Below are 27,556 nucleotides of genomic sequence, written 5' to 3' on the forward strand. Positions count from 1 at the left end.
AATAAAGACAGATGTGCTGAACTACTGTTCATGTTAGTGTAAAAACACACAAAAGCATGCATTGACTGGTGACAGTTGTTTTAATTTAGAGAGCTTTGATTTAGTTTTATAAATGTACAAGTTTAAAACCCTGGGTTTGTTTTTTGTTCAAATGCAGACACTTTTTTTTTTTCATAATCAACAAGATGGTGCATTTTCTGAACAACTGACCAGTCTGAAATTTTTACATGAATTGTCAAAACCTGTCTATCTGAATGTCTTTTCATTAATTCAATAATAATAATAATATACAATATTAATTATTTTAAATTAAATGTTGCATCCTATTCCTCTCTCTTTTCTCAAATTATTTCCAGTCACACTGTCATATCAAATAAAGCTAGAAATGTGCAAATAAATAAGTAAAGGTTGAGGGCAAAAGACAAAATTTAAGAATGTAAAAAGAGGAAAAATAAAATACTAAGGGAAAAAAATCCATACATTGCCTTACAAACCAAGAGTAAAAAATTAAAGCAAAAAAAGTAAAATACTAAAATAGTTATTATCTGTAATTATACAATGTCAAAATTTGCTTAAATAAGATGTCTTCATCATTCGAGTGCCGAAGTCGTCATCGGATTGGTTAAATTCTACAGGATTTCCACGAGACATATCGCGTTCTTTAACACTCCGCATAGGAACAAAGATACTGTGGCGCCAAACCCCTTCACGAAAGAAGAAAGCCGACTTGTTTACAACTGTGAAGAGGGTTGCTTATCAGGATTAACTAAACGCTAGGCTTTCAAAAATATGTCAAATATTTAAAGTTCGCGTCATAGAATCTTTAAAATACATCCAAGAGTTTTACACACCGGTCTGTTATTGCGACTACATTTCTAGTATCTGGGACGTGATGATTAACGAAACGAACTGTGATTAGTTGTTTGGCATGTCGGTCAAACGGCCTCATGGGCAGTAAAAGCTGCCATATATTCTATTGTATGAATGTATTAAATGTTCAAAACTTTAAAGTAGGGCTGCAACAAACAGTTATTTTGCTAATCGATTAATCTAACTATTATCAGAACGATCTAATCATTGATTATTTAGCTGATTGATCAGTAGACATTTATTGATTATTCAACTTTTGCAATTAGTTAAAATGTTGTTATATATATTCTAACGAATAAATGAAGGTTATCACTTCAGCTTTTGAAAGTCATATTATGTAATTTGTTATACAATTTATACAAGTTAATATATTTGGCACACAAAATTAGAATTAATTACCTAAAATATATTTTTGAGTCATATGGATAAGAAACAAAATAAAGGTTAAGTGATGAGCCGTTTTATTTTTTGGATAAACTAGTATACACAACATAATCTCTCTTAAAATACTTCAGGGTTATGATAATCCGAAGTCATGGCCTAATGGTTAGAAAGAATGACTCCTAACCCTAAGGTTGTGGGTTCGATTCTCGTGGCTCCAGGTGTGTGTTCACAGTTTGTGTGTGTTTACTGCTGTGTGTGTTCACTTTGGATGTGTTTAATGCAGAGCACGAATTCTGAGTATGGGTCACCATACTTGGCTGAATGACACGTCACTAATCAGAACAGTCCTGAGCTAGATCAAGCTTTGATTTCTGCAGACCAAACTATAACTTTAATGAAATATTTTTTCCCCACTAATAAAAAGATTCTATCATTTGCTAGCTCCACACTGGAGAGAGGCTTCATAACAGAACATCAAGTTGTAATTCTAAATGAAAGCGACACTGACTGGTTTTTCATGTTTAATAATACTATAAAGCTGCTTGATTTAAGGCCATCTACTGCATAAAGTACTAAATAAACTTAAACAATCTTGCTGATTGACTGTTGGTATACAAGTATTCAGCCATACTGATAATTGAAATGTATTTTATTTATTATTTTATATATATGTATTTTGTTACAGACCTAAGTTGGCATAAAGGAGGGAGGTCTTACAGCTGTTTGATTTTTAGGAATTGGCAGGCCCACACAGTCTGTAATGATTTGCCTTGAGGGAATGAATGCTTATGCACGTGCATATTGGGCACCAGTCTGTTTGTTTTGCCTCTAACCTTATTCCCAGTTCACCCGGAAACCCACTGACCTGCTCTCTTCGTCTGTGAGCCGCTCCTCAGCCTCGCCAACTTGTAATTTGTGCTGCCGTCTAAACGCTGAAGGCCTGCAGCGATCCCAGCCTCAGCATTTATTTATGGACATGGGTTTGTTCTCTGCTCCACAGCGTCTGCCAGAGTTATAATTTTCTCCGACTTTGAAATCAGGGAAAAATTATTTATGGACTTTTAACCCGTGGCTGGATTATGTGGATATCTTTAACTTTCGTTTTGGGATCTGTAGTCAAATTGTGAATATTTGGGCCTGTTTACACTTGGCCACTTTGTTTGTCTGGACTGATAGCATAGCTGATCTGGTCATGAAAAGAGCAGGTGTAAATGAAGTGTGTTTAAGACAGATCACCATCCGATCACTCGAACCATTTAAGGAGTTAGTTTAAGGCGCACTGTATTTGTGTATTGTCTCATCAGTGTGGACACCGCTCTCTCCTATTGGAGTCTTTGATCTTGTGAAGGGTTTGTTATACAGTCAGACGCAAGCATGTGGCAATGTGGTGATGTGCCATCAGTCTCTATTTTTGACATGTTGCTGAATTACTCCAGACACTTCATTTTCCCTGTTTGTCTGAACTACACTATTTTAGTTTTAATAATGTACAACTATCAGTCATATTACATATCTTCAACTGCAACATCAAACACAGATTGTGATGTTTCTTGTTTTGGTAGTAACTCATTTCAATAAATTTAGCTTCAAATCATTTTTGTTCACACCTGTTCAAAGGTTTGATGTTGGGACGATATTTTATACATTTTTGAGAGTCTCAATGTTCACATTTATTTGATCAAAAATGTATGATGTTTTCGATACGATGGTCAAAACATTGTAAAATCTGAAATATTAACAGTTTTCTACTTTAATATATTTTTTTATTATTATTTAATTAATAGAAGTCTTTTAACTCTCACCTTTAAACAGTTGCATCCTTGCTGAAGTCTTATCCCAAATTGTAGTGTATGTGTTTGTAGTAATACTACAATTGTTATAGTGTAAATTTTAATGAAATGTGTTTCTGTTTGAAAAGTAAGTATGATACATGCTGTGTCTGAAATTGCATACCTAGCATGTAGAGTATGTATTGTATGCAAATAAGAACTGTTTATGTGTAAATACATTCTTGGACAGACTACATCTGCCATCCCAGCATTGTCCTTTGACCTGCGTGTTCTTTGACCTATGACACACATCTAACGGCAGCACAAATAATTTACCTGCATGTTGTTAAAAATGGAACCATTTTCTTGTTGATACCAATAATGTTTGGCTAGAAATGAACCACCTAGTTTACATCATTTTTTTTTTTTAAATCTGATTGGCTCCCACTGCATAATGGGATAGTAATGTGTCTGATATCAAGTGTACAGCTAATTGGTCTGTTTGGCACATTTTCTGAGATGATTTTGCAGTCTTGACATTTCCAGTAAAACAGGCTCTGAACACTCTGAGACTGTCAGACGTCTGGCTCTCTAGGTTTTCTGCACTAGGCCAATAGGAAGTGATGAGGAAGCTGCTACAACAGCCTATACTTCCTGTCCCATCCACACCCTTGGAACGACACAGGCCTCAATCACTCAAGCTGTCAGTCAAAGTCAATGACAGGCTGGAATTCACATTTGAGTTCATGTAAAATTGTTCTACATAGTGATATATAAGACTTTTATTATATTTTGAATTAGTTTTTATGTTTAGTTTATATATATATAATGTATTTAGTATATATTTATATATCCGGAATAAAATAAGCGAGTTTTTTTTTTTTTTTTCAAGCAATGCAAATGATTTTCGTATTGTTTTAGTTAACCCTGGTTTTACACGAGTCAGATCTGTTCAATACATTTCTGTTGGAGTGCATGCAAAACTACAACACTGACCTAAATTTGTAGTCATAACAATGCCTCTGCCAGCTGTGATGGAGGGGGCTCATCTTAGACCTTTGGTATTTATAATTTAGTTCACCATATGCTGTCTAAGCTCTTGAAACAAAGAGAGAACATGCGCACACGCACATTTGCATGGAATCTGACCAGCGCATGCTGCACGCCATTCAAGACCTACTGTGACCTTCTGAGGAATCTACTGGAGCGCAGGGGCTCTCCAGGGGGAACAGCAGAAATAGATGCCGTTAAACAGAGACTGCAGAGACCTTTCACACAAACCAGGGCCTGAGTGTGCTGCATTTTGGGAGATCCCCTGCTTTTAGTCCTGAAGAGAGGCAGGAGAGGATGTGTGTGGTAGCATGTCACACTGGTTCTCTTTCTGAGCGGAGTCTGTGCCAGGACCAGGACCCTTGCCAAATACTCTCCAATGAGGGTCTGTTACCAGCTGCTTGTGGAGAGAGAGAAGAGAAGAGAGTGTCCACTTTATCTGCTCAAAGACTCTATGCAACAGATATAAATACACCTCAGACGGGTGATAATGTCCTCTTTGTCTGGACAAATACTTTTTATCCAAGTCTACAAATTTATCGGCAGGCTGCGAGTTTTAGTCATGATACATCAAAATGTTACACTTAGAGTTGCAACAGTGACTTCTGGGTCAGTGTTGTGGCACTCTTTTGTGTGTGTGTGTGTGTGTGTGTGTGTAGACCTCTTGTATGATAAACTTGTTTTTAATTTCTGATTTAAAAATGTCCTTTAATTAACAGTGAAACTTTTTTTTTTCTTATTTTGTGAAATAAACCGAAAACAAAAACTGACATCATGAAGAGGACACATGATGACTGTGTCATGGTCAGTTACTTAATTCCTCATCATGTGACCTTTTTATGACATCATTCAGATAATTCAGATTGCAAAATGTGACTGCCCATGAATGTAATTATTTTTTTTACCATAAAGTGTAATTTTAATTTTTTTATAGTTTTTTGGAGTCATTTTAATTTAGTTTAAGATCATGGCACACTTCAAACTAGATTTTTAAAGGATTTCCCAGTTTTCTTTGTTATGCTGACTCTTATTTGTCATTGACCCATACGCTTTGTGTAATTGCAAAACTTGTGATAAACATTACTTCAGGAATCATAAAATCTGTTCTGACTTTACACACTTGTTATTAAATCTTGGGCTTGTTCTCCATTGATGTGCAAGTAAAAATAGACAATAATTGCTGAATTGAATGTTGAAAAACAGTCTGTCTTTCCAAAGATGAATCACTGAGAATGTCCAGTGGCCAGAAACAGTCTTTGAACCTGCACAGACCTGGAAACAGTCACATTAAAGGACATTTCCTTTACATAAATTGCATTAACGGCACAACAGAATGGAAAACATGCCTTCCAAGAATGCTGGCTCCATGTGGCAACTTTAATTCTTACTGGCAAAGTTCTTCCCTTATAATGTGTGTTTTTCTTCTTAATAAACACAATGTTTTTTGTGGAAGGCTGCGCACAGACCCAAAGTAGACATTCCTTCTTTATGTAGACGTACCCAGATTCTTTCCTTTAATGCTGGAGCCATTTTTGAATGGGCTTTCAGAATCAAAACAACTGCATCTGACAGCGAGGGAGCCACAGTGACACCAGGTAAATGGAGGCTCTACAAAAAAGAGGTTTGAATGGGATTGGTCAGCAGGCTCGGGGCTCCGCCCACACCTCACAGCACAAGGAAGCTCAATAACACTGGGCCTTTTTATTCAGCTCGTAACAACAGCAGAGGGAAAAGAAAAGCACTGACGTTCACTGCGTCTAAGGCAGACCTGAAGAGCGATGAAAGTGTGTGTGTGTGTTTTTAATGAATATATATGAATGAGTTTTATTTGTGTGAGGCACAGATGAGGCTTTGTGGAGGGGTCAGTGCAGCGAGGAGGCTGCTTCGATCCCTGGGGAATGCGGGACAGTGACGGGGGCTGGCTGATGGGAATTCGGAGGAGGGAGTGGAGCAGGAGCAGGAGCAGCAAACAAGCTCATAAATAGTTCGGTTGACAGGCTAAAGAAGGGTGGGTGGGAGTAGACTGTTGAGTATTGGGTGGATTGTGTTGGTGTAGCATGGTAGTACTGTGGTTGAATAAACAGTAGTACTCCAGTAGTCCAGAATTTAGACAAGCCTTAAAACTTTAAAGACCTATAGATGACTTAAGATTTAGTAAAAAAAAAAAAAAAAAAAAAAGTGTACATGTGTGTGTCAGACAATTTTAAAAAGAGAGTCTTTAGTAATAAAGGCAAACATAATTTTTGCATTTGTTTGGAATTAACTGTGATTCAGTTGTTTGTTGCTGTGATGTAAATAATTGCTGTTTAAACAATACATTTCACTAGATAAATAACCTGTCTCCCTTTTTACTTTCATATTTTAGCTAGTATTATTATTGGTTAACTGGTATAGATTTTATTTTTATTTTTTGAAGTACACTGATGGCTTATAATAGCCCCTTTTACATAGCCATATGGCCCATACCAGTAAATTCAAAGTGTGGAAACTTAGAATTTTACACACTCTCTGGAAAACATGATTAAACATGACAAAAACGGCATACAACGTTAGGATGTGCACAACGACTACCGGTAATTTGACTGCCGTTTAAACTGAAGTTTTGTATCCGACTTGTTGACTAGTCTAAAAGCAAGAAGCCCCCAAACGATGGTAAGAATAAAAATAAATTTGTGCGTGTATATAATAGCATATATTTGAAATACTTAATCTGTGAATCGCACTGTCAAATTCCTTAATAAATTCAGCTCAAACTAGGTCACATGTATGCCGTTGCCTATGCTTGCTTCGCGTTATCATCTCATTTTAGGCAGTCGTTAAAGAAGAGGAAGAGCACAAACTCAACGTCAGCCAATGCTTATTTATGAAAATCAGCTGGGGAAATGCAGAACAATTGAAAATCAATCAATAGTCTGGGTGATTTCTTCATCTTCATATAAAGTTAGCCAACATATTAAAACACAATTAAAATACAATAGGAAATTTCATCAAGGAATAGCATTAGAATGGCTTTTAAAAACATACTTCATGTAGGCTGTATCATCCAAAAACTAAACGAACAGTTCCTGCTGTAAAAAAAAATAAAAATAACTTGCTCTGTGGGAAATGAAGTTGCAGGGACACGGAGATAACGAAAATCAAGCTAACAGAATTTCGTAAAGCACCTGGACATCCTGCACCACCACCGAAGTGGGTCTTCATTAGAAGAATAGACCGTGTGGACAGGATCACAGTGAAAGACATGATTGACATTAGCTGGCTTTGGCTAGTCTCTAAGCTAACGCCAACGTGCCTGCATTTAATATGATAACGCATCACTCCAGTACAGTTATTGTAAGATAATTTGACATTACAGAGTTTGGACACAACTTTTCAGTTTCCGTATAATTCTAAATAATCCCACACCTTGCTCGTCTTTCATGTGATCACGTTTGAGCTCGCCACAACTGACACAAAGAAAACTCATGCGAGGTCCAAGAAAAAAAAAATAGTTTATGCCCCGATACACTTTTAAAAATAATGAAGTATTTTTCAAATATTTTATTTTCATTTAATGTTTTAAATGTAACAATGGTAATTTAATGGTAAAATAAAATTGTCAATCTGAATGATAATTGTTTTGGTGGTTTTTTTCTGTCGTGTAATCGACTATTAGGAACTGTACCGTTTAGTCGACTAGACCCACACATCCCTAATGCAAAGTAACATAGCACTTTTATGTCAGTTTTTTTTTTCAAAAAAAAAATTTTTTTTTGTTGAAATTTGGACTTGTATTCATGTGCAATTTCATGGTTCATGGTACTTTAAAATATACACCGTGTATGCTCCTGAAATAAAAGTTCAAAAAGATGTAATGCATTGTTTTTGTTAATATGGATCCTCACCATATACAGTCTCTTTAAGGGTATGATCAAGTATTTTCCATTGTCTTTTAATAAGCAAACAAAAATCACAATTAATTGTAGTAACAAATCACAATAGTTATATAAACGCAATACTAAATTATCACAATATATATTGAATTGGCACACAAGTATCGGGATAGTATTGAATGGGCCGATCAGCACATCTTCAGACATAACATGAAAGTAATTATAAGCAACAATACTAAAATACTACAGTATTTTTAAACATATGCATATGTATTTGTGCGCCTCAAATTTTCACTTGTATTTCTACCAGTTATTTGAAATTGCTATTATGGAAATATAGAAATGTGATAACCTAATATATTTTAATTCCAGTCTTAAAGGGACTGTAAGTAGGAATTACTCCCATCTAGTGGTGAAATTGTATTTTGCATTCAAACTAATTTTGCTCTCCAGCGCCTCGCTTTTTCAAATGCGCGTTGCATCTACGGTAGACGATATGTACCAAAAAGCTTTGACACGATGTCTTCTAATAGCACTTCGTTGAGTTATCCTTCAGGTGAACAGGTGTGTTATTTCAAACAAACTGCAACATGACAACTAACAAACGAATGTTACAGTATGAATTACTGACTGTGGAAAACATGAAATATTGTAATTAGTAGTTATGTCTAATTTATTCGTTATATTTTCTGAATTATGTGCATCGTTAGATGTCATCATCAAACACTGACTTACCTGTCGAGAAGAAAACTGGCCACTTCAGCGTCTCTTTTGAAATCTTTATCCAGCATTAGCTCTTTCCACCTAGAAAAAGCTTCCCTGACATTAACTCTTGTTTTCTGTAATCTACGGTCACGTTTCCTTTTACGTTCTATTTTTGACTGTTTTGGCGACGATGTTTTCTTCTCCTGTGGCGCGGCATATGTATGGTCCATAATAAGAATGCAATCCAGACTTTTAAACTTGCCGGTGCAGTTTCAAGCACCTCTCACTGCTCTGCACCTGCGTTTCTGGCTCTGACCGAAAACGCGTTGTGGAAACGCGTTGGCTTAGTACTTTTTGTCCCTCTCTGCTATTATAGTTTTGCAAGATGGCGGAACTACATGTTAGCCTCCGTCGACCTACCCGTCCCATGTATATAAAGATAATGAATTCTTCATTTACGAGGATTAGTTTAAACATTGGCATAGGTATTTGTACACCATTGAGGGCATATTTATGAATAAAAATATTGATTTTAGATAATAAAATACCTAAAAAGTTACTTATTGTCCCTTTAAATCAACAGTGACGAAACTGCTTTCAAATAGTCAGGCACAGGTCGAGCGATGTATCCTATCAGTACAGTCAGTAATAGGAAGCCTTACACACACTCTCATTTGGCCTGCTTAATGTCCACCATACGATGCAATTAGTGGAACAAATTAGTGGCTTTGACAGAGCTGGCTATGAGGAAAATCCTAGAGGCCAGCGTCTCTTGATTGCTTCAAGCCCCCGCTGTCCCCTTCTCAGATGACAACTTTTGCCATCTCTCACTCTGATATAATTTGAGGGTGTTGAAGAGTGACAGATTGGGCTTTTCATTGGTTTGGCCCTGTTGGCGGCCATCACTGGCTTTGATAGTAATAGATTCAGACTAAATTATATATTAGGTTAAATAAAATAGAAGTATAAATTATATTATTGTAATATATTTGTTTCATTTAAACAATGACCGTAATTATACAATGCTGTAGAGATGGTAGGACAACTTTGTACTCAATGTCTTTCTCTTTATTATTGTATTTTATATTTAACCCGAAAACAATCTATTGAAACCTCTCTAAGTGTTATTTGAGCTTGACACTTTTCATTTTTATTCCATCCTTTTTTAGTCATTGTTGTCATCTGCTATTTTCTCATACAAGCTTTTTCTCACAAGTCTGTTTTGGGGTGCTTTTAAATGCTGGTTGACTGATATATCAGGCGATATTTTTCAAGTATCGACATTGGCAGATAAGGTTTTCTGTTTGGCTGATGTGGTCAACTTTTATTTTGACATGGCTGAGAAAGGCAGCACCTGACACAGAGCTCACATTCTCCCTCTAAATAAAAGTTTTTAAAGGTATATAAAGTATTAAATCAACTGATTTTATCTGATTAGTAATAGAAAGGCAAACATACTTTCTCGTTTACCATCAGCATTCAGCAAAGATGCATTTGTCATTTAAACTGACCTTTGACTTAGACTTTGAATGCCTAATAAACATTTAATTTCACAAACCTTGCAGACTTAGTTGGATCCAGCTGTGAGCTCTTATAAAGTGTGTGTTCGTATCCTGCATGATCACGTGTTCTCTGCATGACATTTGGTCCATGCAAATTGAATGCTGGCAGGAGGAAAGTTCAGCTTCACTGGAGACACGAGATTGACAAACTTTAAGCTCAAGATTTCAAACTATGCTGTGCTTTATCAGTTTGCCCACTTGCCCAATGTTTGTCATTTTCACCGTGCGCACTCTAAAAAGGTTAGTTAACCCAAAAATTTAAGGGGGGGTGAAATGCTCGTTTTCACTCAATATCCTGTTAATCTTGAGTACCTATAGAGTAGTACTGCATCCTTCATAACTCCAAAAAGTCTTTATTTTTATTATATTTATAAGAGAAAGATAGTCTGTACCTGGAAAAACACGAGCGCCTAGAGGCGTGACGTGTGGGCGGAGCTAAAGAATCACGAGCGCCAGTAGGCTTTTGAGTTGAGAGCATGTGGAAGCTGTGACACAGATCCAGAGGCTGAAATTTAACAAGAGCACCATCAGCAAAGGCGGTATGCTATGTGGTATGTACTGAAACTGTATATATTTGCTTAGGGGTTTTGGAAAATGACTAAGTTCCACTTTATGTCGTCTTTTTTTTTTTTTTTTTTTTTTAAGCTGTACATGTGGAAAGTACAGTTTGATGGCAACATCGCATGTTGTTTACTTGATGTGCTTATGCGCTGATAGCGAAGTTAACAACACAGAGATATTTGAAGCAGTTTTACTCACCGCATGTGGTTCCAACACACAATCGTGACCCTTTTCCGTTGGGACTGCATTATCCTTAAGAAATAAACGATGTGCAATCCGAAATGCAGGGAACAAACAAAAACACTTGCACAACTCCGTTGATGCTCTGTAAAAATAAACTCCATCCACTCGTCCCTTAATGCTGTTTCTCTTTTGGTAATCTGTGCAGGGTTGTCTTGCCCTGGCAACCAAAAACACACTTCTTTTGTGACTTTTCGCGACGCTCTCGCTCTGATCAGGCTGTGCTCAGCCTCTCTCTGCTCTGCTATATGGGAGCGCGCGCTCTTCCGGTAGAAGAGCGCGCACTTAGGACCCATATAAGGAAATTCCACTCCATCTAACGTCACACAGAGCCATACTCGAAAAAAACTTTCCGAAACTTGTGACAAACCGGAAGAGGTTTTTTTGGAACAAAAATACTCCTTCAAACGTACAACTTAATTTTTGAAACTTTGTCCATGTTTAGCATGGGAATCCAACTCTTTAACAGTGTAAAAAACTCAGTATGCATGAAATAGCATTTCACCCCCCCTTTAACATGATTTCATTAATGACTCACCCTCATGTCGACTCACCAATGATATCGTTGGAATCACTTTCAGAACGATTTTTTTTTCTGATGAACGATAAAAACATTGCCAACCAATCAGAATCAATCCTGGGGTGAACTAACCCTTTAACAGTGCTTACAGTGAAAATGGCATGAACATGAAAGTGGGCAAATTGATACATTTTTGTATAAACTAACCCTTTAAGATATTGGCATCAGCATTGGCTGTCAAAAAAACTTTATCGGTCAAAATTATTCAAGAATTCTGTGAAACGCTGTTGCCTGGTCACTTGTCATGTGGCATGAGAGATGCTAGAAGTGAAATGGATTTCTTTGGATTTAAACTCTCACCCTTCATTCCAAAATGATCTTGGTTTTTTTTTCCATTTAAATGAATTGTATCTCTTGCTTTTAAACAAGGCGGCTCTGCTTTCAGTTGACTTTAAACCCTGAAGTATATTTGTCTTATCCACATTCCAGTCCGGCTTTTGGACAAGCAAAGAAAGGTCCAATAAGTAGTGCTAACATTATTGTGCAATTGAAAATTTCTTTAAAAGGAAAACAACCGAGACAAATGCTTTGATTGGTCACTATTCATCCCATCACATGTAAGAATGATGTATAGGCGGTTTTGCCATGTCACAAGAATTTATACCTGAAAATAAGAGCCGGGCTTAGCGATGGGCCAGTCATTTTGGCCTATAGCAAAGAATGTGGTAAAAAGAGAGCATTTGATAGAGTGACTCCTGGGAACTTGTTTACACATGAAACTTTGTATTAAATGTGACTAAATCACATTAGATCTACAACTAGATAATGTGTTGCTCTGTGCTGTGCTTGTTGAGAGAGACTGAGCTCCAAACCCCATGTTTACAGTTCATGTTGAATCTCCACTCTGGGAGTTTGGTTCGCAAGGCAGGATTTAGTGAGGTGTTTAACAATCTGGGTGACCCTGCACACTGGAGCAGTTGGTCAGTAATGCCAGGTGCACTTAAACCCTTCTCTGATCCTTATTAACTCCCATTTTAACTGCTGACAAACTCTTTACTGTATGTCCAACTGTATGCCGAGAGGTGATGGTCACACATCGCTAGTGGAAATCAGTCGGATTGATGCATACAATAAGAAACCAGACTTATAATGAAATGGCCTGGTTCTGTTTATTTTAAAGGTCAGATTCCTGAAGCATTGAGTGATGGAGAGTGTTAATCTGTGCTCTTAAATAAATCCAGAGTCAAGAACCTGAGAGTGTCAGCTGCAATTACGTTTCTTGTTTGCTTTGCAGGTGATGAAAAGTTGGGAAATGTAGCCGTCTGCAGCACATTTCCTCTTACTTCAAGCTAAATATTGAACTAAATGGTTCATCTAATATGTACAGTCATGTGTTGGCCGTTACATATATAAAATCATTTGGCTGAGGCTGCCTTTGATTTGTGTGAATTGAATTGATTCACATGAACAACATTCCACAATATTTAAGTTCACAAAACCTGCTTTATTTTAAGATGGATATTAGCAGTGCTGGGAAGGTTACTTGGGAAATGTAATAAAATGTAGTAAGAAGTGTAACTATTTCAATGACTTCATTAAAGTAATTTAACTGATTACATTTGATAAATTTTTGAATTTTACTTTTCTAAATTTCTGTTAATTATTTTGAAACATTTAAAACCAGCAGGGTTAACCTTACAGTAGTGCTCAACACTCATTACTATCAGACTTTTTAGAAACATTCATCACTTAAATTAAGATTTAAAATATTCTAAAGAACAGACACCACAAATTTGGACTTTAGCAACTCTTTTTTTTTTTTGCTTTGAGATTGCTCTGAGGTTAAATACAGATTTAAAATCATAACACAAAATAGTTTAATTTCAATATATCAAATGGGAAATAAGAGTTGTCGAATAAGCATGTGTCCTACTCTGTGTCCTAAACTCCTGAAACATTGTTGTCTCAAATTTTAGAGCAGTCAATGCAATTTATGAAAGAAGTCCATTAAATCTGTTTTTGCGTGATAATATTCAGATGTAACCCCTTTTGTAATCGGTAGCCTTTTCAATAGTAACTGTAATTTAATTACACATTGTTTCTCAGTGACTATAACAAATTACAGTTACTTTTATTTAGTATTTAAATTACCTAATTCTGTTGGATGGTACATGTAAGGTACTCCCCAAATGAAAGATCCACCCTGTATATAGTTAATATTGTTTATTTTTTGCCCTTGTGATCTTTAATCAAAATAATAAAATAATCAAAATGTCAACTCTATTATCTGGTGAAAATGGCAGACTAGACTGGTGATTTTTGTGATCGTATCGTCCACAATCCACTACAAGCTTGCATTGATTTTTGAGTATTTAAAAACAACAATCGATTCATCCACATCCCTGCCATAGGGTTCCTTTTTTTTATCGATTACATTCGGATATATGTCCGGTTTCTGTTGCCACTTAAGTTTAATTGTGTCCATAATCAAGTCAGATGTTGAATCATTGAGTTCATTTAGTTAATGATTTGATTCAAATCACTGAACTTGTTATTCTTTTGAACAGATATGATTTATTTTGCTGAGGGCCTGTGGCGCTGAAGATTCAGCAACCATGACATAGGAAACACTGTAATCCATTCTTGTAGCTGCAATGCATTTACTTAGTTAATGATTTACAATGTTTTTCATTGTTGTTACAATCACTTGTTGTTAAGGTGTGGCTAGAATCATTACACCTGCCTAGAGTGTGAGAAAGAAATGCCTCCTCCTGAGATCTCAACATGCCCAAACACAGACAGCACTCAAACGCATGATCATAAAGATTCTGTTCACAGACAGACTAAATGAAAAAGCTTTACACACTACTGTTAGTTTGGATTCAGCAGTCGCCAATATAGTCTGACAAGCTGGCTTGGTGAGTACCAGAAGGATTCCCCAGACTGTGAACATCTGCTGCTCAGTAATCCCAGCCACTGTTGACCCATAAACCTGCCCAGCTGACACTTCAACGGTAACAGGGAAACTCCTACATGCTGGATAGCGTCTATGTGCTTGGAGGGTTCAGCAGGCACTGCTCTCTGTATGGAAAATATGATTCGGCTGCTATTTCCTTGTTGCAGTCAATGCCACAGAGTTGATCCCATGGCTTAGTTTTGTTATGCTGTATTTCTAATGGGCTTTTAGTTTAGGGTGCTTGGGAAAGCTGTAGAAAAAAAAAACTTAATCCAATTAATGCTGAAGTACGTGAACTGAGAGTCTGTAGAACTTACTCCCAAGCATAAAACACACCTCACACGTGAGAACATTAAAAGTTCCTGACCTTTTTTTTTTTTTTTTTTTGAGCAAACCATGTACTTTTTTCAGGATTTGTTGTTAAATAAAAAGATTCAAATTCAAAAGAACAGCATTTATTTGAAATATATATTTTTTTATATAACAATGGCCATACTTACATGGACACTTAATGTTTCAATTGAATTTTTTTGAAATGGGCACTTTTTGTTGCGATTGGAATAATTCCGAACATAGTGTTCACATGAATGCTAAATAAAGTGATCGGGTTAATGTGCACATTTATATGTCACAAGCTTCAAAACAGATTTAATCTTTTTAAATCTTTTTTATTAATTTTTTACTTTTTTATTAATATTTCAATCCAATAATAATTCAGTGCCAAGGTAGAAGAAATCATACTTTGCCAGAGATGTTCTTGGGGAATTAAGAATATACAGCACAACCAGTGTAGCCTGATTTCTAAAATGAATGACATTTATCGGCCAGTTCTTTTAAAGGATAGCTTAAAAAGGTGAATAACCGGTTTTAAAGTATTATGCAATGCCCTGTATAATTTAAAGCATTAGAGGACAATTTATAAATGTCATTATAACTGAAATATCCCCAAATGAAATAAAAAATATATTCCATATCTGAATCAAGTTGAGGGCTTATGAATCCAAATCAAATCTGGTCATCTGTATTGATGATAATGATAATGTATTTCGTATCTGCATGAATGGTGTACTCACAATAGGCACGACATAAACAAAACTCAAGTACATATTTATGGAGGGGTTCTAACAGACAAATCACAGCGCTTGCGATCCACGTAGAATTGACCCACTGTTCGATTTTTGGAGAGGTGCACGTCAGGTTACGGCGTAGGCTATGGTTTAGAATGTGCGTCTATGCGTAGGCTACGGCGTGGGTTCGACGCAGAAGTATAAATCAGCCTTTATAAATGAAAGGCAATTCGTTCATTCACAGCTGCTCTGTTGAGCATTATGAGTTCTTTATGAATTTCTGTATGAGTGGTCTGTCTCCTCCTCTTTGTACTGATTGTGTTGGACATGTTGATGCGGGTTTTGGCAGAGCTTATAAAGCAAGCCATTTGAAAGGTGCTTACCTGCCCTGTTTGGCACGGAGAGTACATTCTTCACTTGAAAAACTGTATTAAAGGCAGAAAGAATCTGTCAAGTTTAGAACGTACCAAAGAAATGGAGGGCAACAATCTAGTCAGCCCTATTCAACTCAGGCTGTTTTTATGGTCTTTAAAAATACATTTCACATTACAAACAGCTGTCTGCTGTATAATTTTCCCAGGAAGTCACAGGCTCGAATGGCAAAACCTAAACACAGTGTGTTCTGGGTACATAGTAATTAGTCCTTCATTTTGTAATGACAAACCCCCCGAGTCCGTTTTTTTTTTTCAGGGAAAACCATTTTCTTTTTAAGCAGGTTTAACTGCCTGTTTGCCCTGAAATGTCCTCGGATGTTCTCCTAGCCTTTCACAGTTATATGTTTACAACAGACAATCCAGCTGATCTCAGAGATTGACTGTGTTGTGGCCTTGTGTCTGGTTTTGGCCCGGCTGCATGCTGTGGAGAATTACTCCGATAGCCCACAGATATTTCCTGCTGACACCCATTAGCCTCAAAAATCAAGAGACTTCATAGCAGACACAGCTGCTTTTCCACAGAAATATGTAAATATTTTGCCCCTCAAAACCACATAATCTTCAAAAAGAAAGAAAAAAAACTTGAAATACAAAGAAATGTAGACCACATTGTGTAAAATAAACTTACATTTTTAACTTGGAATAGGTTCGAGTTTCACTCAATTATTTGATTGAATTGCAGTTATAATCAATATTAAAGGTATACTTCACCCAAAAGGAAAATCCAGTCATCATTTACTCACCCTTAAGCTGTTTCAACCCTGTTTGTCTTTTGTTGAACACAAAAGATATTTTGGAAAGAAAGAAAGAAAGAAAGAAAGAGTTAATGGCCCCATTTGCTTTCATTAGTGAACTGAAAAAAGAAACTCATACAGGTTTGGAATTACCTGTGGGTGAGTAAATGATTTTCATTTTTGGAAGAATTATCCCTTTAAGAATCAGATATTAAGAGAGTGTTGGGGCACTGATCATATGTAGATCACTAGTTAGGGGGTTGTTTTATGCAGTTCATGTATCCTTTCTGAAATGTATTACTAATCCATAAAATTCTCACATTCATCACAACAATAATAATCAATATTATATTACCATAATAATCTAATTGTTGGATTTATAAAAAAAAAAGATATTCGAATACATTGCATGATATTCGATATCCATTCGAATTAGATTTTTCTCAAAAGTGACAGCCCTAAATGCTATGTAGTATAATAAATTAAAAGACACTTGGTTCATTTTTATTTTATATAAGAAGGTGTTTTTTGATAATTTTTTGATAATTAACCAAATTGTCACGATTGTGTCAAAAATAAAATAAAAATAGGCATTTTTTCAAATGTCATAATTGAATGTCTTGTCTTGTTTTTCTTCTCTCTGTTGTAGTCAAAAGCGGATGGGCAAACTCTGCACAATGAAGTGTTCAGACGGATCAATCTCATTGAGAGCGATTACTTTGGTCTGGAGTTTCAGAACCTGCAGATGAACTGGGTAAGTGGCCACTTGACAAACAGTCCCCCTGCACACACAAAGACAGGATTGTGAACGGCCCGCTCCTCTGAAAACCCTGCTAAGCTTTTAAAAGATGAGGAGGTGTATTATGTTGTTTGTGCTGCTTCTCTCTGGGCCCCAGAGGTTTGCTGTTCCCTTTAAACCTGCCTGATACAGGCACACAAACTTAAAGAATACATCATTATATTTTAAAACATACCTACAAATAAATGTTTAAAAGGATACATTTATGCAGAATTACTATAGTAATTAGTTTACACAGAAATTAGAGACTTTACAGTTGATTAAAGACAAGATTTGAAGTATTTAAAGGATTATTTGACTCAGGCTAAAGTAGAAGCAAAACGTTTCTTAAAGGTGAAGTATGACCTTTTTTTTTTTAAATCTTAAAATACTTACCCTTGCTTAATAGTCAGAGAAAATAAGTAATCCATCAGTAAATTGATTGTAGCACTGACTCTCACTGAATATTGTGAGTTGTAAGTGGAAATCTACTTTTGTTTGACCAGTGAAAGGAATGTTGAGGAAACCTGTGTGAAAACAGGCAAGTTTATTTTTATTTATTTTGGTGTCACAGGGGCAGAGATTACACAATTCAATTTTAAGTCAGTTACATACATAGTCAGTATAATCTTAATTTTGCTTAATTATGTGATTTACATTACCTGTGAGCTATTTTAATAAGATTAAAAAAATAATAATAAATAGGCTTAAAAGGTTAGTTCACCCAAGAATGAACCCATTTTCTACTCACCCTCGAAGCATCCTAGGTGTATGTGATAAACACTTTGTTTTTCTCACTTTTTTTGACTGTGGTGAACCGGAAGCCGTTCCGGCGGATGTAGTAGTTCATCAGCGCTGCGTGGTTAGTGACGAGCGCAGAGAGAGAACAAAACAAATTAGTCCAGTCACGAATTAGAAGCACAAAACGAGGATTTGTAAAGAAAAACGACTGAGGATTTCGAAATAAGCCAAGAGGAGACTGGATTTCCTTTGCTAAAGTAAGGAAACTTTGTTTGCTTTGCTTCCACATTTCCCAGAGGCGTGTACGCTACACATAAGTCTTCCATCTTCCACCTGCATGTCTTCCGGTTCCCAACGGTCATCAGAAGTGAGAAAAAAAAGTGTTTATTACGTTTGAAATCTAGGTATTTATCTCACAAAAACACATGGATTCACTATAGGGGTCTTTATTCACCCCCCGGAGCTGTGTGAGGAACGTTTAATTACAGATGCACACACTTTATTTCACGTCTTCTGAACAGTTGAAAACAAACACCCGCTTACCCTCATTGAAGGGCTTGGAAGAGCAAGAACAATTTTTTTATATAACTTTGATTGGATTATTCTGAAAGAGGAAAGTCACATACACCTAGGATGCCTCGAGGGTGAGGAGAAGACGGAGGACTTTTCATTCTTTGGTGAACTAACCCTTTAAAGTAAAGAGAGTTAAAAAATGAAAAATTGTCTTTTGTTGTTCCAAACCTGTATTTCTTCCTTCTGTAGAACATAAAAGAAATTATAACCAAACATTTTCGCTTCCCATTGACTTCTATTGCATGGACAAAAATACAAAGGAAATCAAAGGTAACTGAAACAGTTTGGTAACCAACATTCTTCAAAATATCTTCTTTTGTGTCCAGCAGAAATAGGAAATAAAGGTTTGGAATAACATGAAAACGAGCAGATGAGGACAACAATTTCATTTTTGGGTGGATTATCCCTGTCCCCTCAGTGTTTTGTAATGTTTTGTTTACAGGCTTGTTGTTGTTTACTTGGTTTTCTTTTTGTTTTGGATTTGAGTTTTGGTTCGTTTTTTTGGTTTGGCTTTTGTTTTATTATTGAATTGGGTCGGTTTCTTTTTTTAGTATTTTTTTATTTTTATTTTTGTTTATTATAACTGGGAAAAATACTGAGGCTGCTGACAAAGGGCTGTTGTGCTGTATAAACCCACTAGCATGGCATTTCAATTATCGCTATAATGCATCTTTTTCATCTGGGTCTCTTTATCATTGGTGAAATTAATAAGAAAAGTAATTTTGAGAGAAGTACTGGAGACAGTCTGTTGGCCATCTGTTTTTTAGTGGGTCAAGCCAGCTTTTTTCTTTTTTGGAGAGAGTTGAATCAGGTGTGGGATGAGTGTGTGTGTGTGTGTGTGGGGGGGGGGGTTGTTGTGATGATTCTGTAGAAGATGAGAGGTCAGTGGAGTAAAAGGATCTGGAGGTGGAGTGAGAAAAGGTACATTCTTGCCACAATCAGCTCCAGATGTGCTTGGAGGAGCAGGGCGTCTACGAACTCTGCAGACACATACAGTTAAAACAGATCATCACATTTATGCAAGACCCCAAAACAGGCAAGCACAGAGGTTTCCATTAATAATGTGCATACCCCGGAGCATTCGAATAATAGCTGATAATAGCTTTCCAGAAATTCCTGAAATATGTTTTTGGTGTGGTCAGCATCTCAAGATCTTATCTGTGGCCGCTGTGATTGAGATGTTCTTCAGATTTAGTGCGTTCTTGAAAGACCAGAAACAGATGTAGTTTGAAAGAGTGAGAGATTATTTGTATGATTTATTGCTTAGACTTTATAAGGTGGTTAAAAGCAGAAATGCCAGTCTTACTCGGCACTGTTTTGTTTCAACAGGTTTGGCTGGAGCCCACCAAGCTCATAGTGAAACAAGTGAGACGTAAGTACACTTAATGTTTTGTGTCGTGTTTAGAGCGCAGAGGATCTTGGGGTCTTTGAAACTCGTGTGTTTATGCTTACTATTCACAGGGCCGATGAACACACTCTTTCGGCTTTCAGTGAAGTTCTTTCCTCCAGATCCTGGTCAGCTTCAGGAGGAGTTCACTAGGTAGGATGTTCGGAATTATCCTCCATGTTTTATATACTGATAAGATGAATTATGGTTGTAACTAACTATGTACTTTTCCTGCAGGTACTTGTTTTCTCTGCAAATCAAGAGGGATCTAATAGAAGGCCGACTGAACTGTACGGAAAACACTGCTGCCCTGCTGGCCTCTCATTTGGTGCAATGTAAGTATAACACGAGTCAGTTTGTGTACCTGAAGTCCTGACTCCTGTCCGCCATAATGTTTTAAATCTATTGTTACTCTGATTCTGTTGTCTCTGCTTTGTAATGTTTTTGATAATTGACGTGATAATTTTTCCTGCCTCTATTAATAGATTCAAAAATGCATTAATGAGGTCATGAATTGCCTTTTTATTTGTATTTTTTTTTGTACTGTTCTCTGTCAGAGAATGGTCACATGCCATATATTCCATACATTCCAAAAAATGCATTTTACTTAGAAAACATACTTCTTGGATTTGTTACTTTTTGTATCACAGTAAACAAAAAAATGTAAACTAAAGGGATACTCCACCCCAAAATGAAAATTGTGTCATTAATCACTTACCCCCATGTTGGTCCAAAACCGTAAAAGTTTTGTTGGTCTTCGGAGCAAAATTTAAGATATTTTGGATGAAAATTCCACATCAGCATAGCACCATTTTGGCGAATCTGAGCTGTACGCAGGCAGCGTACGCTCTTCTGATTCAACCGCACCCCAGGATGCACTGTTTTCCTTCAAATCAAAGCATAAATATACAAAGAAAATGTGTCATTGTGGCGCGGCTGACAAAGATTTGCAAAAATGGTGCTATGCTGATGTGGAGTGACACAGAGGAGACAACTTGTTGAATAAAGTTTTTTTTTTTTTTTTTCATTTATTTGTACAAAAAGTATTGTCGTCACTTTATAATGTTACGGTTGAAGCACTGATGGCAGATCAACTATTCTGATGATGTCTTTCATTCTTTTTCGTGAATCTTGACAAGTGTTTTTTTACTTGGCAGTAAATGTGACAGTCACCAGCCTCCCTGTTTTCATCCAAAAATTGTAATTGTGTTCTGAAGACAAACAAAACTTTTACGGTTTTGGAGTGACATGGGGGTATTCTGGGGTGGAGTATCCCTTTAATACCATATTAAACCAGCATAAACAGTCAGTTTCTAAGAACTTTGTGTTTTTCCTTTTCTTTTTCTTGGACACTCTTATTTTTAGACCCCTTTACTTTTCTCTTTCCCCCACACAGCTGAGATCGGTGACTACGATGACATAGCAGACCGAGAGTTTCTGAAGATTAATAAACTGCTGCCTTATCAGGAACGTGTGCAAGAAAAGATCATGGAGATCCACCGCAGACACATGCAAGTCATTTATTGTTTTGGTCAGATGGTCTAGGCTTCTGCAATGTTCTCTTTAATTTATCTCAGCCTGTCAGGCATTGCATTTGTACATTTCACTGCGCTGGCCACCGGGAATCAGTACAGGGAATTTATGGCACAGAAGTAGGTTTTATCTTTTTCATGTCCAGTTTATTTGGAAGCATTTGTGTGGTATGAGAGGCCTTTTTTCCAAGCTGAACATCTAACTGAACTTTAAATACAGACTCCCCTGGTAATCTTGAATGACAGTCTGTTTCCATTTGGTGCTGAGTTTATTTGGTGAGCAGAGATCTGATCGTGTGTAAGTGATTGTTTTGTGTGGCAGTTTATAGGATTTAGAGGCAGTTAAAGGTGGACTGCAGTTTCTCTCTCTGCTTGAACTTTGGAAACATGTTGTTTTAAGAGCTTGCAGACATTATTAGACATAATATGATAATATGGGACAGATGATCCTTCAAGCTGTGAATGGATCATCCTTTCAGATAAATAAATAAATGATGTAACCTTAAATGTTTTAGCAGGATCGTCATTATTAGTGATTAATTTTTTGCTCATGCTATTCCCTTTATTAAACGTTAGATGTAACTTGTTCCACACTGTTTGTGGTACATAGATAAATGATAATTTAAAACTTTTTGCAGTGTCAGAGATTGCAGTTTACATTGAACTGTGCCATATCTAGGATATATAATATTGCTGGATTCACAAAACGATGTCAGTTTTTGTAAAATCTCAAGTCTTGTGTTTTTGGCTCTTTGTAACGGTGTGTTTAATCTGAGGCTTTGGCTGTGAGAGAAGTATTGCTGTGGGCCATGTCAGCGGCTATGTGAGGCTGTGATTGTAATCCAGTGGCTCAAGGCTCTTTATTAGCCATACGGCCACAAGGGAAGGGGAGGGGCTTAAGCAGATTGAACAGCTTAAAGGATGAGCAAAATTCGAGTGTGCTGATGATCTGGCACTGCTCTAACATTTGCCAACATTAGCCAGAACGCTGCTCAACATTACTGGAATATGTTTGCCCAGCCCCCACACTTTAAGTAGAAACTACTTAAAATGATTAGAACCTATATCCTATATAAATAATGTATTGTGAAAACTTAAACTGAATAGAATAAAATATATAAGGTAGTGAGGGACTGTTTATGCACTACCGTTATAAAAAAAATAAAACAATAAATAAAAAAAAAAATATATATATATATATATATATATATATATAAAAAGTTCAGACTTTTATTCAGCAAGGATGGATCAAATGTGATTTGTATTTTTTTTTTTTTTTTTTTTTTTTTTTTATAAAACAAAAACATATTTTATATAAATAAAAATATTAAAATATATTACTGTGCAAAAGTCTCAGGCCACTAGTATTTTAATCCAACCAAAAATGGTTTTAAGTCAGTTCTTTTTATCTTTTGCTGTAGTGTGTCAGTACTAAATATCAGTTTATATTTCAAACATTATTTTTGCCATTAATTGTAATAATCCAGTGAGAGTTTTGTTTGCACAAGGCGTCTGACAACAGCCAGTGCTCCACACAGAGATCTGATCTCACCATCATCAGTCTGTCTGGAATGACATGAAGAAACAGAACAAACTGAGACAGACTCAGACTCAGAATAACTGTGGCAGTGTCTCCAAAACACTTCAAGAATCCTGCAAAGCTACAGTACTGTTAAAAGTTTAAGGCACTTGTGTAAAAATGCTGTAAAGTGAGGATGCCTTCAAAAATAATGCCATAAATGAATTGTATTAATTAACTTCTATTAACTTAACTAAATTAAATCAACATTAAGTGTGACCACACTATGCTTTAAAAAAAAATTGTCCTAGGTGCACTTTCGCTTTGTTTTTCAGGTAGCTTTGCAGGTAGATCTCTTGAATCATGGAGATGTCGATATAGTCTCTGTCAGTTTGTTCTGTTTCTTTATGTCATTCCAGACAGACTGATGATGTTGAGATCAGATCTCTACTGACACACTACAGCAAAACATAGAAATAACTGACTTAAAACTATTTTTTGTAGGTGAAAATACTAGGGGCCTAAGAATTTTGCACATTAATGTATATTGGTTTCAACAAATCTATTAAGCAATCACTTGTTTTCAGCATTGCTAACAATAAGAAAAGGATCATGTGACAAAATTCAGCTTTTTTTCAGACTTGCTTCATCATAAAGTCTTACTGACCCCAACCCTTTGTAATATAATATAATATGAAATATAATGGTTTGGAGAATTTATAAATGCATGGGAAACATGTTTTAATGATGTTATCATAAAGTGAGTGTAGAGAAGATGTTTGTCTTTTTAAATTGTGGGATTATGTAAAAGTTTAAAACCTGCTATAAATTGTTATTCTAGGCTACAAAATATGGTTTACCACTCCCCATTTTCCTTTGAATTCTTTTTGCTTTAGTACTGTGTTTCACTTGTTAAATATTTTCTACGTTATTTGTCTTTGCTTCCTCTTCTGTAGTGGGCAGACCCCAGCAGAAACAGATTTCCAGGTTCTGGAGATCGCTCGTAAACTGGAGATGTACGGGGTGCGCTTTCATCCCGCCGCTGACCGAGAAGGCACCAAGATCAACCTGGCTGTCGCACACATGGGCCTGCAGGTGTTTCAGGTACATGCTCTACTTTATCTCACTGAATAGAATTGATTTTCATAGTGTTCTCTATTTTAGTCAAATTATTAGTGAATTTTAACACATTATTATTGCACTAGATTCAGATAAAAACCAACTGATGTGTGATTACACATTTATAAAGGTTTGTTATTTTAATTTATCTTTTTTCTTTTTTTCAGGGCCACACCAAAATTAACACCTTTAACTGGTCCAAAATTCGAAAGCTGAGCTTCAAGAGGAAACGATTTCTAATTAAATTGCACCCAGAAGTTCATGTGGGTATCAAGTTTACATAATAATATTAAATAACAATATATAATATATTTACAAACATGTAGACACACAGCCTAAATTCAAAGGGGACAGAATGTAGTCTAATATGACAAGAAAGACCATTACATAATACATAAGTCCAACACAATAGACAATTTGGGAGAAATACAATGCTGTGAAATCAGTCTGCGGACCCAAGTGTAGAAGTAAAATGTCCAAGCTCAGGAGCTTGGTTGGATGAGGCCATCCGTCTCTTACCCCGTGTAAACATTTTAAATGTATTCAGGCTGACGTTTGTTATTCTGTCGGGATCAGTTGCATGAAGCGCCACGAATCAAAACCATGTGCTTCCTCTCGTTGCCTTTCATCTGAGATGGAAGTTCTTAAGTTCAGTCTTTTCTCAGTGACCGATCAACCTCTCGTTTCACAGGGTCCTCATCAGGATACGCTGGAGTTTCTAATGGGCAGTCGAGATCAGTGTAAGATCTTCTGGAAGAACTGTGTGGAGCATCACTCGTTTTTCCGTCTGTTAGATCAGCCTCAGCCCAAAACCAAAGCCGTCTTCTTCAGCAGAGGATCCTCCTTCAGATACAGGTGTGATTATATTGATGAGGGAGACATGTTTAAATATGTTTTTCTGTTGTGGTCATGGTAGTGGTTCTTGTTCTGCTTCTTCGTGCTGGTTCTTAGTATTTCTAAGAACTGTCCTTGTCTTTCCAGACTGTCCTTGTGTGTTCCAAGCAAAAACAAACACAGCGCAATCACTGTAACAGACTTACTAGTTAAATCAGTCAGAGGAAACCTTAATCTTCACAAATCTTTCAGTAATGTTCGTCACAAAATCATTTTTTTCGGTAACAAAGTTTCATAATTACTATCAGTGCAATTACAGTAACGTACGATTGGGTAATATCTGTAAAAAATATATTTTAAACTTTCTATTATCCTTGGGGGGGAGGGGGTGGGGGTTATCATGGTTTCCACAAATATGCTGTATTAGGAGCACAACTGTTCAAGATTAATAATAATAAGAAGAAATGTTCTTAAATGCAACTTTTTTTTCCACAGGACTAAATCATATTTTTAATTAATATTATATTCAAATAGAAAAGTTATTTTAAGTTTTCACATTTCTGACTTGGTGAGCATAAAAATGTATATGTGTATGAAATGTGAATCCAGAATTTGTTCTACAAATGGCATTAATGACTGACGACGGAATAAGACCGCAAACTATAGGAACAAATAATGGGGCATAAATAAATGCATGCAGATCAACAAATATAAACCTCAGAGAAATGTACTGAACAGAAACATTTAAACGTCTCACCAACACCATACTATTTAAAAATAGTGTATATCCCAGATTTTTTAAAAGAATATTGTGATTACAAATTGTAGCTTTTACTTGGTTTGTTAAAAAGCATTGTGTATCTGTGACAGTGGGAGGACGCAGAAGCAGCTTGTTGAGTACGTGAGGGACAGCGGGTTGAGAAGAACTCCTTACCAGAGGTAAATATTTCTTTCAAAGTTTCACCTCAAATCAGTTTTATACTGTATACTGGACCATCTTTGTTAAACCTTTTGTTGTGGTGCTTGTTTGTCTTTGCACTGATTATGCTGTGTTTACAGGAGGAACAGTAAGATTCGCATGTCGACACGTTCCTTGGCTTCTGGTGTGCCAAAACAGGTGAGTAGAGTCTTAGATCAGGAACACAGCCAATCTCTCCACTTTCAATACCAACAACTGACTTTCTGTTTTCATCCTCTCTCTTTACCTTACCCATCCGTTTCAGAATCTGTGTTTTAACGACAGTCTAAGGTCTCCAGTACCTCCTTCCTCTGTCACCGCCTCCTTCCACTCCCTGCATGCCCCTAGCTCACCCATGCGGATGGAGACCCCGAACCAGCCTGTGCATCTCCAGCAGACACAGCAGCCCGCCAGAGCCCCCAGCCCAATGCAGCAGGACTCCATCAAGACCAACTCCCAGTCCACCTACGCCTTCCCAGGTGCCACTCATAGCCAGGCAGCAGGAGACTGCGGCCCCTCGTTTGTGTGTGTAGAGAGTAGTTCCCCTGGTGTACGGCCCTCCCAAAATGGCAATGAGGATAGCGAGCGAGTAGGGGTGAGTGCGGCCAAAACGGGCTGCCTCACACCTGAAGCGTTTGAGGCAGAGTTAATGCGCGTTCGACAAATGTCGTACCAGATCCCGGTATCCTGCACGCAGCTGCATGTTAGCGAAGAGTACATCGATGACGATCCGGCTGAAATTTCGTTTTACGCTGGCGGTGCGGAGGCCTACTGTTACGGGTTTGACGAAGAGATTCCTGAGAGGTTCGAATATGGTGATGGAGTCTCCGTTCAGCCCGCTACATACGCTCTCGGCCTCGAGGACCTCAACGGCAATGCTGACGCGTTCCCTGAAAGTGCATTCGGCCGATCCGAGACCAGTTCTCTGGTCAACAACCGCTCCGAGTGTAGCTCGCTGGATAACCTTCCACTAGGTTCTGTTGGCGACTCGCTCTCGCTCGGTTTCGGAGGTCCCGACTCCTCATCCTCCCTACGTCTGCCTGGTTCTGAGAACCTATCCGAGGCGAGCTCGATGGTTAACTTCCCTGCGTATTCCGTGCGTTCCGAAGACAGCTCGGCCATGCAGTTCAACGATCTGGTGGAGCAGCTGGAGCAGCTCAGCTATCCGCCCACAACCACAGAGGGCTCGGCTGACGGCAGCTCCGATTCCGACTCCGACTGGGGGTCTGATGGAGGTCTGCCTCCAGATCAGAACCTCTTCTTTAGCAATCCACTTGTGAGCGGGACGGATTTAGACAGCTTCCTGCTGGAATGCCAAAATCTCAGGGCTCTAGGCATTGGGGAGCCCCCACCAGGCAACACCCATTTTAAAATGTAGCACGACCCCATTA

The 27,556-nt window shown here is 37.2% G+C and overlaps 1 protein-coding gene across 4 annotated transcripts in view; it reads left to right on the top strand.

The window, feature by feature from the left end:
* The window catches only part of farp2 (FERM, RhoGEF and pleckstrin domain protein 2), a 53,630-nt gene that overhangs the window by 4,766 nt on the left and 21,308 nt on the right, over window positions 1-27,556 (top strand). For all 4 annotated transcript variants that reach the window (XM_026263761.1, XM_026263774.1, XM_026263766.1 and 1 more), the window contains exons 3-13: window positions 17,374-17,478; window positions 20,146-20,188; window positions 20,278-20,356; window positions 20,441-20,538; window positions 21,600-21,714; window positions 24,211-24,358; window positions 24,541-24,636; window positions 25,065-25,228; window positions 26,078-26,146; window positions 26,267-26,324; window positions 26,431-26,644. In XM_026263761.1, coding sequence (XP_026119546.1) covers window positions 17,374-17,478; window positions 20,146-20,188; window positions 20,278-20,356; window positions 20,441-20,538; window positions 21,600-21,714; window positions 24,211-24,358; window positions 24,541-24,636; window positions 25,065-25,228; window positions 26,078-26,146; window positions 26,267-26,324; window positions 26,431-26,644 — 1,189 coding nt within the window. The remainder of the gene's footprint in view (window positions 1-17,373; window positions 17,479-20,145; window positions 20,189-20,277; window positions 20,357-20,440; window positions 20,539-21,599; window positions 21,715-24,210; window positions 24,359-24,540; window positions 24,637-25,064; window positions 25,229-26,077; window positions 26,147-26,266; window positions 26,325-26,430; window positions 26,645-27,556) is intronic.

Source organism: Carassius auratus, chromosome 6 (genome assembly GCF_003368295.1).
Source record: "Carassius auratus strain Wakin chromosome 6, ASM336829v1, whole genome shotgun sequence".
NCBI classification, from domain to species: domain Eukaryota; kingdom Metazoa; phylum Chordata; class Actinopteri; order Cypriniformes; family Cyprinidae; genus Carassius; species Carassius auratus.